Genomic DNA, 13,708 nt, shown 5'->3' on the forward strand with positions numbered 1-13,708 from the left:
CCGGGTCAGGAGAGTATTTACCACTCAATTTCCTCACTTTTTTCCAGACTACACTCATAGAAGAAGCAGAGGTGATGGTGGAAACATAGTCTCGCCAACAAGTGCGTTTAGCTTCACGGATGACACGGCGAGGGATCGCACGCTTCTGCTTAAAATCAAGAAGTCTCTCAGCGGTTCTATTGTACCGGTACCTGCCCCATGCAGCACGTTTCAAACGTACTGCACGAGCACAAGCAGGAGACCACCAAGGCACACACTTCTGAGAATGCCTGCCTGAGGTTTGGGGTATAGAATGAGAAGCTGCGGTATAAACTGACGTCGAGAAGATGTGTAGGAGCTCATCAATGGAGGATGAAGAAGGAACCTCACTAAAAGCAGTGAGGTGTGAGTAAAGATCCCAATTTGCCCGATCAAATTGCCATTGAGGGCTACGGAAAGGTGGTGAATAGGAAGGAGAAGTAAGAATGATCGGAAAATGATCGCTGTCATGTAAGTCTGGTAGAACAGACCAGGTGAAGTCTAGTGCAGTGGAGGAAGAGCAGACTGATAGATCGATGCACGAGAGAGTACGAGTACGAGGATCAAAATGGGTGGGAGTACCCGTATTTAAAACATGGAGGGGGTGAGAGGCGAGAAAAGCCTCCAACTGGATGCCACGTGAGTCACAATGAGACCCCCACCAGTGGAAATGGTGGGCATTAAAATCACCAAGTAACAGAAGTGGTGGCGGTAAGGATGAAACAAGAAAGGCAAAGTCTGGGATAGAAAATGCCCGAGAAGGAGAGAGATATAAAGAACATATTGTAAACCACTTATTCAAGTGGATACAGGCTGCACTGTAATGCAGCGAGGTATGGACAAATAGTTGACAGTACGGAATATCATTGCGTAGAAGAAGGTCACTTTCATTAAAGGTCCCATCTGAGAAAGGATCCGAAGAATACAATAAATTATAGCCCGAGATAGGTTGGAAAACAGCCGAGTGTAATTTTGGTTCTTGTAAGCAAGCAACAACGGGAAAACCTGGAAAGCAACATCTGAAGCTCACCCCGATTACCCCTGAGGCCGCGGATATTCCACTGTAAATAGGCCATGATTGGCGATGAAGAAAATATCAGGAATCTGTAGGTAAAGGCACCTACGGACTAGAGGGGTTAGAAAAGTCAACGTGTGGTGGCATTGGAAGACGTTCAAGTAGCGAAGGAACGGAGCGTTGCGAAGAATGGGGTTGTGAAGATGGAGGAGAGGGAAGAGAAGGAACAGGAAGTGAATCAGTGTCCATTGAAGGTTTAGTCTCTGCAATATATTCTGAAATGGCTTCAAGTGTTTCTGAATTCAAAGATGTATGGGAGACCATATTGGAGATAGAAGGAGGAGGGTGAGTAAAGATTGGGACAGTAATGGACTGTACCAAAGTAGAGGGGGAGGGAAGAGTGTAAGGGACTGGAGATGAAGTGTAGGGGGGGGACAGAAGAAGGAGAAACTTGGGAGGGGACGGGGGTGGAAGGCATAGTACGAGGAGGAGGGTGAATCTCCACACTTGTAATAGAGCCAGAGAGAGGGGAAGAACTAGGTACAGAGACTGGAAAGGTAAAGTGTGGAGGTGGAAGAAGGGAAGGAAGGGGCAAAGAAGATTTGAGCAATGTGGATTTTTTGGACTTCTGAGTAGAGGGGCGATTGGTATTAGGTGTCGTATGAGGTCTTGTCGATACTGGGGCTTGTGAGGAAGGACACGAAGATGCGAGAACAGACTGAGTTGTAGTCGGGACGTCAGAGCCAAGGACAGCAAAAGGATTAGATGCCGTAGTGGCTATGGGAGGGGTAACAACAGAGGAGGCTGCAGAAGATGGGACCCCAGAAGTGGGGGATGTTTGGAAACACGAAAATAAGAAACACGGGGTAGTCTCCCTTGGAGGCGGAGATGAGTAACTGCCATAGCATAAGGGAGACCTTCTGCCTCTTTGAGGCAACGGATTTCACGTTCATTTAAGTAGACCTGGCAACGGCGGGAGTACGAAGGGTGAGCTTCATTACAATTAAGGCAAGATGGAGGTTGACTGCAAGATGTATTAGAATGGTCGTCGGCACGATAGACTGGGCATTCGGCCTTTATTGTTCATGTCCCTGGACATTTCATCCACTTAACATAACTTTCACATGGCATCGTCTTTGCCAGTACCTACGTAACACACACAGGCTTAAGTTTTACGTGGGTCAAATCTCCACAAGCCTGAATGAGAAGCAATGAAAACACTACACCTGACAGGTATTTGAACACTTTTACTATTCACTGTAACTTGGAAAAGTTGCATAAACTTCCCCAATGAAGACAGCCATAATGGGTTGTAGTTAGAATCTGCTTTGATTGTCACTAACACCATCACAAAAAAACCAGGATCATTCTAAATTTCAGCAACTGGCCAAACTTATTCTTATCAGACAGACATGATACTGCTATAAAACTACATGAAGGCAAACTGCAGTCAATCTACTGGCCAATCCTAATTGTAAATTATTATTATTATAATCAAAAAGAAGCGCTAAGCCACAAGGACTATACAGCGCTGCAGGGCAGGAAGGAAGCGAGGGCATCAGGTGGCAAAAGGGAGATGGATGAGCAACAGGTTACGGATAACAGCGGGGCAGTGGATGGTGAAAGGGTAAAGGGCAGCAAGAGACTGAACCAGAAAGGGCTGAGGGGAGTGTGAAAAGTATCATCAGAGTTTGTGGAGTAAATCAGTCGTTGTCAAGAAGTCAATGAGAGAGTCAGGATTAAAGGAGGGTCCATCAGCAAGAAGGGAAGGTAAAGAGAGAGTAGGAGAACGAAGACGACGTTGGAGGTAAATTCTGCGTGCTCGTTGATAGAGAGGGCAGTCTAACAGAATGTGGCTAATCGATACTGGAACTTGACACTGCTCACAGAGAGGAACAGGGTGCCTCTCCATGAGATACCCATGAGTAAGACGAGTGTGGCCAATGCGAAGGCGGGAGAGAGTGGTCTCCCAACCTCGGCACTGATGACAAGAAGACGGCCAGTAACCTATGCTCGGTTTAATAGAATGAAGTTTGTTACCGAGCAGAGTTGACCAACGTTGTTGCCAACGGGTGCGAAGGTGGGTAGCTATTGCAGCAAAATAGTCTAGAAATGGAACACCTCGATAGGAAATTGGTAGGTCATATACTGCTGACCGCGCAGCAGTGTCTGCCTGTTCATTGCCCTGTACGTCGACATGACCAGGGACCCAACAAAAAACAATATCTTTATGTTTGGTAGAGATACGGCGTAGCCAAAGTTGGATACGGAGAACTAGGGGATGAGATGTATCAAATTTTCGTATAGCCTGTAGAGCACTAAGGGAGTCTGAGACTACTACAAATGATGACACAGGCATAGATGCGATACGAATAAGTGCTGCAAGAATGGCATACAGTTCAGCAGTAAAAATGCTAGCTGAAGATAGTAAATGCCCTCGTACGACGCTGTCCGGAAACACTGCTGCGAATCCGACGCCGTCTGAAGACTTAGAGCCATCTGTGTACACAGCGGTGGCATGAGAATGAGAGTGGAAGTGATCAAGAAAAAGAGAGCGGGAAGCCACCGTAGGCAGTTGAGCTTTCGAGCAAGGGAGTGAGAAAGAACAGACCCGAACAGCTGGAACTTCCCAGGGGGGTAGGGAAAAGTGAGATGCTACATGAACATATAAAGGTGGTAACTGAAGGGAAGACAAGAGTGAAAGCAGGCGAAGAGAAAAGGGACGGAGCAAACAGGGGCGGCGAATGAATAAAGAATGTCTACTAATATCGGTGACCATTCTATAAATGGAAGGATTGTGTAGATCGTGAGAGCGTACATAGTAACGAAGGCAATGGGCATCACGGCGATCAGACAAGGATGGAACATTTGCTTCTGTATAGAGGCTCTCAACAGGGGAAGAGCGAAAAGCACCAAGGCACAAACGTAAGCCTTGGTGATGGATAGAGTTAAGGCTAGAGAGAGTAGCAGGAGAGGCCGCGGAATAAATCTGGTCACCATAATCGAGTTTCGATAAAACGAGGGCTGAATGTAGGCGAAGCAGAGTTCGACGATCAGCTCCCCAGGAAAGATGAGCAAGGGTTTTAAGAAGGTTTAGCCGGCTGTGACAAGTTGCCTTCAGAGAGGTAATGTGAGGTTTCCAGGTTAACCGACGGTCAAAGAGAAGGCCTAGAAACCTGACTGTATCACGTTCGGGGATACGGGAGCCATAGAGATACAAAGGATGATCGGAGATAACAGAGCGTCTAGTGAAAGTAATTTGGTGAGTTTTGGTACTTGAAAATTTAAACCCATGTGTGGTGGCCCAAGTGGAAACACGGTCGACCGCATGCTGGAGAGAAACTGCAATAAGGTGACAGTCAGCGCCTGCACAAGCAATAGCGAAGTCATCAACATAGAGTGATGACCAAATATTGGGTGGAAGAACAGAGGCCAAATCATTTATAGCAAGGAGAAAAAGTGTTGTGCTTAGAACACATCCCTGAGGGACACCTTCAGCTTGGACGAAGTCCGGGGAAAGAACATTATTGACTCGAACACGGAAATGTCTGTCAGTTAAAAAGTTCTTAAGGAAGGATGGTAGATTGCCTCGGAGGCCTAAGGAATGGGCCTGGGCCAAAATATTATACCTCCAAGTTGTGTCATATGCCTTCTCAAGGTCAAAAAATATGGCAATAACTGAGTGATTATTCGCAAAGGCATTACGAACATACGTATCCAAGCGTAGTAAGGGGTCTATGGTAGAACGACCCTTACGAAAGCCATATTGACTAGCGGAGAGACTGTTGTGAGTCTCTAAATACCACATTAAACGTCGATTTACGAGGCGTTCCATCACTTTGCAAACTGCACTTGTAAGAGCGATGGGGCGATAGTGGGAGGCATCATGTCCTGTAGTACCCGGTTTGCGGAAAGGGAGAACAATGGCAGATTTCCACAGCTGGGGAAGAACTCCTTGTGCCCAAATAAGATTGAAGAGGTGTAAGAGGACTACAAGGGCTGACCGATGTAAATGTTGTAACATACGAATATGAATGTCATCAGGCCCAGCTGCCGATGATCGGCAAGCTGAGAGCGTTGCCTCCAGTTCTTGAAGTGTAAAAGGCACATTATACTGTTCTTCTCCGAGAGAAGAAAAGTCCAAGGGTACTAACTCTCTGGCAGACTTTGAGGAAAGAAACGAGGGGCATAGATGGAGCCCTCGGGAAATACGGACCAGATGTGTGCCAAGTTCAATGGCAACGTCGAGAGGGTTTGCTATATCAACACCAGTGACCCGTAGAACAGGAGCCGGGTCAGGAGAGTATTTACCACTCAATTTCCTCACTTTTTTCCAGACTGCACTCATAGAAGAAGCAGAGGTGATGGTGGAAACATAGTCTCGCCAACAAGTGCGTTTAGCTTCACGGATGACACGGCGAGCGATCGCACGCTTCTGCTTAAAATCAACAAGTCTCTCAGCGGTTCTATTGTACCGGTACCTGCCCCATGCAGCACGTTTCAAACGTACTGCACGAGCACAAGCAGGAGACCACCAAGGCACGCACTTCTGAGAATGCCTGCCTGAGGTGTGGGGTATAGAATGAGAAGCTGCGGTATAAACTGATGTCGAGAAGATGTGTAGGAGCTCATCAATGGAGGATGAAGAAGGAACCTCACTAAAAGCAGTGAGGTGTGAGTAAAGATCCCAATTTGCCCGATCAAATTGCCAGCGAGGGCTACGGGAAGGTGGTGAATAGGAAGGAGAAGTAAGAATGATCGGAAAATGATCGCTGTCATGTAAGTCTGGTAGAACAGACCAGGTGAAGTCTAGTGCTGTGGAGGAAGAGCAGACTGATAGATCGATGCAAGAGAGAGTATGAGTACGAGGATCAAAATGGGTGGGAGTACCCGTATTTAAAACATGGAGGGGGTGAGAGGCAAGAAAAGCCTCCAACTGAATGCCACGTGAGTCACAATGAGACCCCCCCCAGAGGAAATGGTGGGCATTAAAATCACCAAGTAACAGAAGTGGTGGTGGTAAGGATGAAACAAGAAAGGCAAAGTCTGGGATAGAAAATGCTCGAGAAGGAGAGAGATATAAAGAACATATTGTAAACCACTTATTCAAGTGGATACGGGCTGCAGTGTAATGCAGCGAGGTATGGACAAATAGTTGACAGTACGGAATATCATTGCGTAGAAGAAGGGCACTTTCATTAAAGGTCCCATCTGAGAAAGGATCCGAAGAATACAATAAATTATAGCCTGAGATAGGTTGGAAAACAGCCGAGTGTAATTTTGGTTCTTGTAAGCAAGCACCAACAGGGGAAAACCTGGAAAGCAACATCTGAAGCTCACCCCGATTACCCCTGAGGCCGCGGATATTCCACTGTAAATAGGCCATGATTGGCGATGAAGAAAATATCAGGAATCTGTAGGTAAAGGCACCTACGGACTAGAGGGGTTAGAAAAGTCAACGTGTGGTGGCATTGGAAGATGTTCAAGTAGCGAAGGAACGGAGCGTTGCGAAGAATGGGGTTGTGAAGATGGAGGAGAGGGAAGAGAAGGAACAGGAAGTGAATCAGTGTCCATTGAAGGTTTAGTCTCTGCAATATATTCTGAAATGGCTTCAAGTGTTTCTGAATTCAAAGATGTATGGGAAACCATATTGGAGATAGGAGGAGGAGGGTGAGTAAAGATTGGGACAGTAATGGACTGTACCAAAGTAGAGGGGGAGGGAAAAGTGTAAGGGACTGGAGATGAAGTGTGGGGGGGGACAGAAGAGGTAGAAACCTGGGAGGTGACAGAAGAGGGAGAAACTTGGGAGGGGACGGGGGTGGAAGGCATAGTACGAGGAGGAGGGTGAATCTCCACACTTGTAATAGAGCCAGAGAGAGGGGAAGAACTAGGTACAGAGACTGGAAAGGTAACGTGTGGAGGTGGAAGAAGGGAAGGAAGGGGCAAAGAAGATTTGAGCAATGTGGATTTTTTGGACTTCTGAGTAGAGGGGCGATTGGTATTAGGTGTCGTACGAGGTCTTGTCGATACTGGGGCTTGTGAGGAAGGACGCGAAGATGTGAGAACAGACTGAGTTGTAGTCGGGACGTCAGAGCCAAGGACAGCAAAAGGATTAGATGCCGTAATGGCTATGGGAGGGGTAACAACAGAGGAGGCTGCAGAAGATGGGACCCCAGAAGTGGGGGGATGTTTGGAAACACGAGAATAAGAAACACGGGGTAGTCTCCCTTGGAGGCGGAGATGAGTAACTGCCATAGCATAAGGGAGACCTTCTGCCTCTTTGAGGCAACGGATTTCACGTTCATTTAAGTAGACCTGGCAACGGCGGGAGTACGAAGGGTGAGCTTCATTACAATTAAGGCAAGATGGAGGTTGACTGCAAGATGTATTAGAATGGTTGTCGGCACCACAGACTGGGCATTCGGCCATAGATCTGCAATATTTCGCTGGGTGACCAAAACGCCAGCAATTTCTACATTGTTGCGGTGTAGGTATCACCTTTCGAACTTGTAACCGATGTCCCGCGACATATACAGAGGACGGGAGTTCTCGGCTGTCAAAAGTTAAACGAGCCACATTGCAAGGGTAACGTCTCCGCCCCCGGGCAGGAAGGACATAAGTGTCTACTTTGAGGATTGGGAGATCCTGGAGTTCCAGCTGTTCAAAAATGTCATTGCCACATGACTGGAAATTCTGTTGGACTATGGTATGGGGCAGAATGACAGTACCACTACAAGAATTGAGAGAAAGATGTTTTTCAATAGTGATAGGAGTAGTATCGATATTCGAAAGGAGAGAAAGATCATGAGCTTGGGTAGCATTCTGGACAGTGACGATGCGCGTACCGCTCTTGAGAGCGTGAAATGAAATATCTCTGCCAACATGACGCAGGAGCGCTTTGGCAATACTATGGTCAGAAAGGTAGGCAGAAGAAGAAGTTGGTCTTAAAGTAAAGAATTTAGTCCATTGTGTGGTCCGAAACTGAGCGTGGAGAGGGAGTGCTTGACGTGTCGGTCGTTTCCGAGTAGAATGGGAAGGTAACGACGGAGCATCATCAGGAGATTGACGTTGGCGTTTAGGAGTAGGACCGGAGTTGGTCCGGCATGAAATGGGTGGGCGATTCGAAAATTGCCGTACCGTAGAGGGAGAAGCCGGAAGCATAGTCAAAGGAGAGCGGAGTTCAGACAAATCGAAGGAGTCAGTCGAAGCCCCGGTACCTGAAGCGGGTGAGGAAACAGCACCAGCAAGAGGTACAGGGGCATCAGGAGTGTCCGAAGAGTGGTCTAAACACAAGGCAGGGTCAGAATGGGGTGCGGTATCAAGAAGGGGCCCGGGGGTAGTGGTTTCATGGACTAGGGCTGCCATGGTTAGGTTACTCCTTTGCTTTTTGTTTTTAAGAAAAAAAAAGAAAGAAGAAAAGAAAATAAAAACAAAAAAAAGAATAAAAAAAGGGGGGAGCGGGGAGGAATAGTTCCCAGGAGGAATGAAAGGGCCGGAAATCTCCCTCCGCGCCCAAGAGGACTCGACACCGCTAGTAGCGCAGATGCAGCATGGAACCCGTGCCATACCCTACCCTTCATGCCAGTAAACCAGCAATCCGGGATAGCAACCTCACATCTGCCGAGCTACCTCGGTGGACAAAAGAGAGGGCGGCCGGATATCCGCCACAAAGCATACCTCCTTCAGCCACCACCCCCGGAATCCGAAAGGTGGCTTCCAGAGATACACCCGTCGCCCAAAAGACACCCAAAGCTACTCCGGGATACCGGAGAGGGATCGGGACATCCCTAGGCAATCCAGATTCCACGGCAAACTACGCCACCGCCAAGAAACCTCAACGGAATGGGATCGACCCCGGTGTCCTTTCCCCTACCTAGGAACTAGCACGCCTGTGGGAGAAATCACGAAGGCTAAAAAGAGGAAGGGCAAAAGGGAGGGGTGAGGAGGAGGAGGAGGAATGGAAAAAGGGGAGGATGGGGAGGATGGGATAGGGGAGGGGAGAATGGGGGGTAATTAGGTTCGGTCTGAGGAAGAAGACCGACAGGGCTAATTCCTCAGACCAAGAGCCTCTTCACCACGCCAAGGAGCCCCCCTTGAAGAGGCCTAATTGTAAAGCATTTCAAAATTCTTGGCCAAAAATCACTTTACAACTGTTGATAAAACCTCTGGTGGATGAAATATTTACTTTACAGAATGCCATAAACTGCATATGGCGTCTTATAAACATGGTGTATTCTACCACTGATATACGAAGGGTTCTTAAGCTAGGGAATAGTTCTCAAACATTATTCCCCCACATCTTTCATTTCCCAAATGTTAGGCCTTTAGGTACCACAAAAATATGATAGGATACTTGTGTGTAAACCTTCAGTCTTCTTTTTGAAAACCTTATGATTACACTTAAAAATTTAATTTAAACAAAATAAGCTTTACTGTTTATTATAAAACATGAATGTAAATTTACAAAAAAGTATATTGTAACAGTACCCTTCAAGGAAGTTGTCTTGATGCCTGTAAGGGAAGGCTCTATCCAAGGAATTTAATCTATAATTCTTGAACTGAACTGCCTCCCATTCCTGGGTGCTGAACCCTGCAAATTTAATGCTTCTCAATTATGCTAGGGAAAAGTGCTAAGTCCACAGTGGTCATACAACTCCTGGGAAATAGGAAGCAATCAACTCTGATTCAAGGAAGGGGAGAAAAAGTACTTTTCCTTGGATCAAAAGTCCCTCACCATAAAGGCAACTTCCTTTGGTGGGTCCCACAATTATAGTAACAGTAAACAAGTCTGAGCAGACCATCTAATTTGTTAGAAACATTTGCTCACTTGAGATCTTTTATTTTACTGAAAGGTACTTTTCTCAATCTTCTGAATAATATAATAGATAAGAACTATAAAGGATGTGTTAGCAACAAAAAATATAGGAATTCGTCAGGAAAAAGTGCCTTGTGTTGGTGATTACCATGTGAATTGTTTTTATTGCATACACTATTATATGCTGAAATATAAAACTGCAGCACTACAGTATTCTTGTATGAAATTTAATCAGGTAAGAATTTGATACATTACCTGTTTGAAGTACCATAAATAATAGCTTTTTACATAAAAGTTATACAACTTTATTCACATTAAATATAAAAATAAATTAATTTCACATATTAAAACATTCACAAAATTTGATTGTGTTGGGAATAGCATACTGCTCATTCAAAATATTTATTCCAAGTAGAAATGAGAAAATAGTAGTCCTCTGGAACATGTTAATACTGGTATGTACAATTTCTAAAATTACTGTGCAGTATAGTGAATTCCCTAAAGGCCAATATTTTTGGAAAGATATTTATGAAGTCCGAAGTAACAGATTACAACTAATGTCAACTGTGCCCAAGGAATCTGGTATTTACATCGCTAAATTACCCTTATGAGTATAGTGCTTTCCATAACTGGCAAGTCCTTTCCAATTATTATTATTATTATTATAATAAAAAAGAAGTGCTAAGCCACAAGGGCTAGTACTTTCCAAAACATTGGGGCAGTCATTTATCAAAATAGCATACTTGGGTTAACTGTACATCTCTAATAAATTATGTATTGCTTCTCTTAAAATTTAAACTTACATGAAATTATTTGAGTGAATGTTTTTTGTTTAGGTCACTTTACCTTGGCTATTGGGAAAAAAAAAAATCTCAACCTGAATAAATTACTCTGCAGACTGAAAGAGGTGGTCTAGTGTGTGTATGTACAGTGGACCCCCGGTTAACGATATTTTTTCACTCCAGAAGTATGTTCAGGTGCCAGTACTGACCGAATTTGTTCCCATAAGGAATATTGTGAAGTAGATTAGTCCATTTCAGACCCCCAAACATACACGTACAAACGCACTTACATAATTGGTCGCATTCGGAGGTGATCGTTATGCGGGGGTCCACTGTATTTGTGTGCACGTGCTTTGGCTAGGTAGGTGTCCTGAATAGTAAAGCAGTAATAATAAATTGTCAATGGGGAATTACATGAAGCATGTATTGTATCAAAAGACATTTGCGAGGCAAAACGTTGCTCATTTTCGGCAAGAACTTTTAGCAAAGAACAAGTGAAACAGCCGATTTGGTCTTAAGAAAAGAAAATCACATACTTATTGCTGTAGAAAAATTATGAAGTAATGTATCACCAACACTAATAATCTGGAGCAGAAGAGAGAAAATTGCACTGATTACTGTATATAACTGGCATCTTGTCCCAGAGCCTTGAACAGTAATATGTAGAGATTTCTCACCCCTGAGACTGAAAAACAGCAACATAACTTAAATTCCTCTTTGGCAAATGCAAAATAATGTTTAACAAAGACAAGGACATTTTTACCCAATTTTGAAAATGGATTAGGATACATGTCCACTTGTCAATTACTGTACTTTGTTAATCTGTCATCCTTACATATCTGGTGTACTTGATCACCATCAAACATTATAAAAGTATTAGATAAACGAGCTGTTAAATATAATAAAATGAATTCAATGAGCATATTATCTTTAAATAATGATTAAAACAATGCAAGAAGTTTATGGGTAATCACCCTGCACACCAAGATGTTACTCATCCTATATTTGGCATCAGACTTGTGGTTATGCATTTGTGACACAGTTACACACAATACAGCTCTGATAATCACACAAATTTCCCCACATCAGGCTGATGAATCTAAGCTGCATTTTAATATGTACACTGAAAAAAAGTCAATGTTTACTGGTACCTGTTTTAATCTGAAGGTTATTGTTTTTTATCGAGTGGGAAAAGGGCATACTGAAGATACCCAATGTATTACAAAATTATTTTCATTTATAACAAATATATTTTTGCAAAGCTAAGTTTATGGGCATGTGTTCTGTCAGTATTGCAGAAGCAAGTTCACATACTATACACTTTACCACTGTTGTTTGTCTCTTAATTTCCTAACCACTTGATAAAAAATTAAAATTCATCATGTCTGACTAATGCTTCACCAAAATCTGTTGCTTGAGAGCCCACAAAAACATCATACTTATTGAGGATCTCTTCTTTAGTAAGCACTTTGTCACCATCAGTGTCCGCTTCATAAATGAGATGCTTAGCTTCTGCCTCAGAGTGGTTATAGTCAGGTGGAATAATCCAGCCTTTCACCTGGAATATTTAATACTTTACTTAAACATAACTGAAAAGCCAGTATAGTATGATTTTAGAATTTAGAAAATACATTATGGCACAGTAATAAAAAAATATAAAAAATTGTTAAATACAAAATATGGTTAACAATATTAAATGCACTTACAGATACTGTATATACCAAAAACATATCCCAGTAGAAATTTGAGAAGAAAAATGTAATCGAGAAGTATGACTGCCATAAGCTAAAACTAATAAAATTTATAATTAAAACTATGATAATTCTCATTCACTTTCTCATCAGTTTTCCCCATGACATTTGAAGGTTAAAAATAAATATAAACAAAGAATCTTGAAAAATACAATATGTATATTATATTCATTCACAATGGCAAGGTGTAAAGGAGAGAGTCAAATGGCAAATACTATAATACAATATAAAATTATAGTTCAAATAGAAATACAGCATCAAAAGTTACTTCCTCCCTCTAACTTTAGGCTAACAGGAAAGCTCTTTACTTATACAGTAATGTACATATGAGACATTAATTCATGGTGCTGCAGTATTATTAGTCCTGTAATTCATCTGGCCACATTTTTATCATCATTATATTCATATGAAACACTTAATTCATGTGGGTTATTCAGCACTGTTAATTTAATTACAAATCTTTGAACATGAATACTGGCTGATCTTTATCACTGTAGAAAGGTTATCTCACCACTGGTTTACCTTGCCAACCTTTCGCAATTCTTTTATTGTGCCAATTTTTAGCCTAAACATTGTTTTTTTTTTTTTTTATTATCACACTGGCCTATTCCCACCAAGGCAGGGTGGCCCGAAAAAGAAAAACTTTCACCATCATTCACTCCATCACTGTCTTGCCAGAAGGGTGCTTTACACTACAGTTTTTAAACTGCAACATTAACACCCCTCCTTCAGAGTGCAGGCACTGTACTTCCCATCTCCAGGACTCAAGTCCGGCCTGCCGGTTTCCCTGAACCCCTTCATAAATGTTACTTTGCTCACACTCCAACAGCACGTCAAGTATTAAAAACCATTTGTCTCCATTCACTCCTATCAAACATGCTCACGCATGCCTGCTGGAAGTCCAAGCCCCTCGCACACAAAACCACCTTTACCCCCTCCCTCCAACCTTTCCTAGGCCGACCCCTACCCCGCCTTCCTTCCACTACAGACTGATACACTCTTGAAGTCACTCTGTTTCGCTCCATTCTCTCTACATGTCCGAACCTAAACATTGTTGTACTTCTATAATCTAGGGTCCCAGGATGGAAATGCTATTGTTTAATTAATCTTTAATCCAAAGCTTATGGCTCCATTTCATGAATTACTTTATCACTGTTCTCTGATTAGAGCTAATATCTCCTCATAAAATATTTCTTGATGTAATTTCTACATTGCTTCATTGAAGTCCATCTCACAAGATGTTACTGCTTACAATTTTACAATTAACCAACAAACTGGAGATGAAATCAGACACTGCAGTTCATCTTTGTCCATTATTAAGTCAAGT

General features: G+C 43.3%; 1 protein-coding gene across 3 annotated transcripts in view; it reads right to left on the bottom strand.

Annotated features, from left to right (window-relative positions):
• Positions 1 to 9,456: 9,456 nt before the first annotated feature.
• Positions 9,457 to 13,708, bottom strand: part of scf (Calumenin scf) — a 45,155-nt gene continuing 40,903 nt past the window's right edge. For all 3 annotated transcript variants that reach the window (XM_070103069.1, XM_070103068.1, XM_070103070.1), the window contains exon 7: positions 9,457 to 12,188. In XM_070103069.1, the coding sequence (XP_069959170.1) occupies positions 12,000 to 12,188 (189 nt within the window). In that variant the 3' untranslated portion in view covers positions 9,457 to 11,999. The remainder of the gene's footprint in view (positions 12,189 to 13,708) is intronic.

This window comes from Cherax quadricarinatus, chromosome 84, assembly GCF_038502225.1.
Source record: "Cherax quadricarinatus isolate ZL_2023a chromosome 84, ASM3850222v1, whole genome shotgun sequence".
NCBI lineage: Eukaryota > Metazoa > Arthropoda > Malacostraca > Decapoda > Parastacidae > Cherax > Cherax quadricarinatus.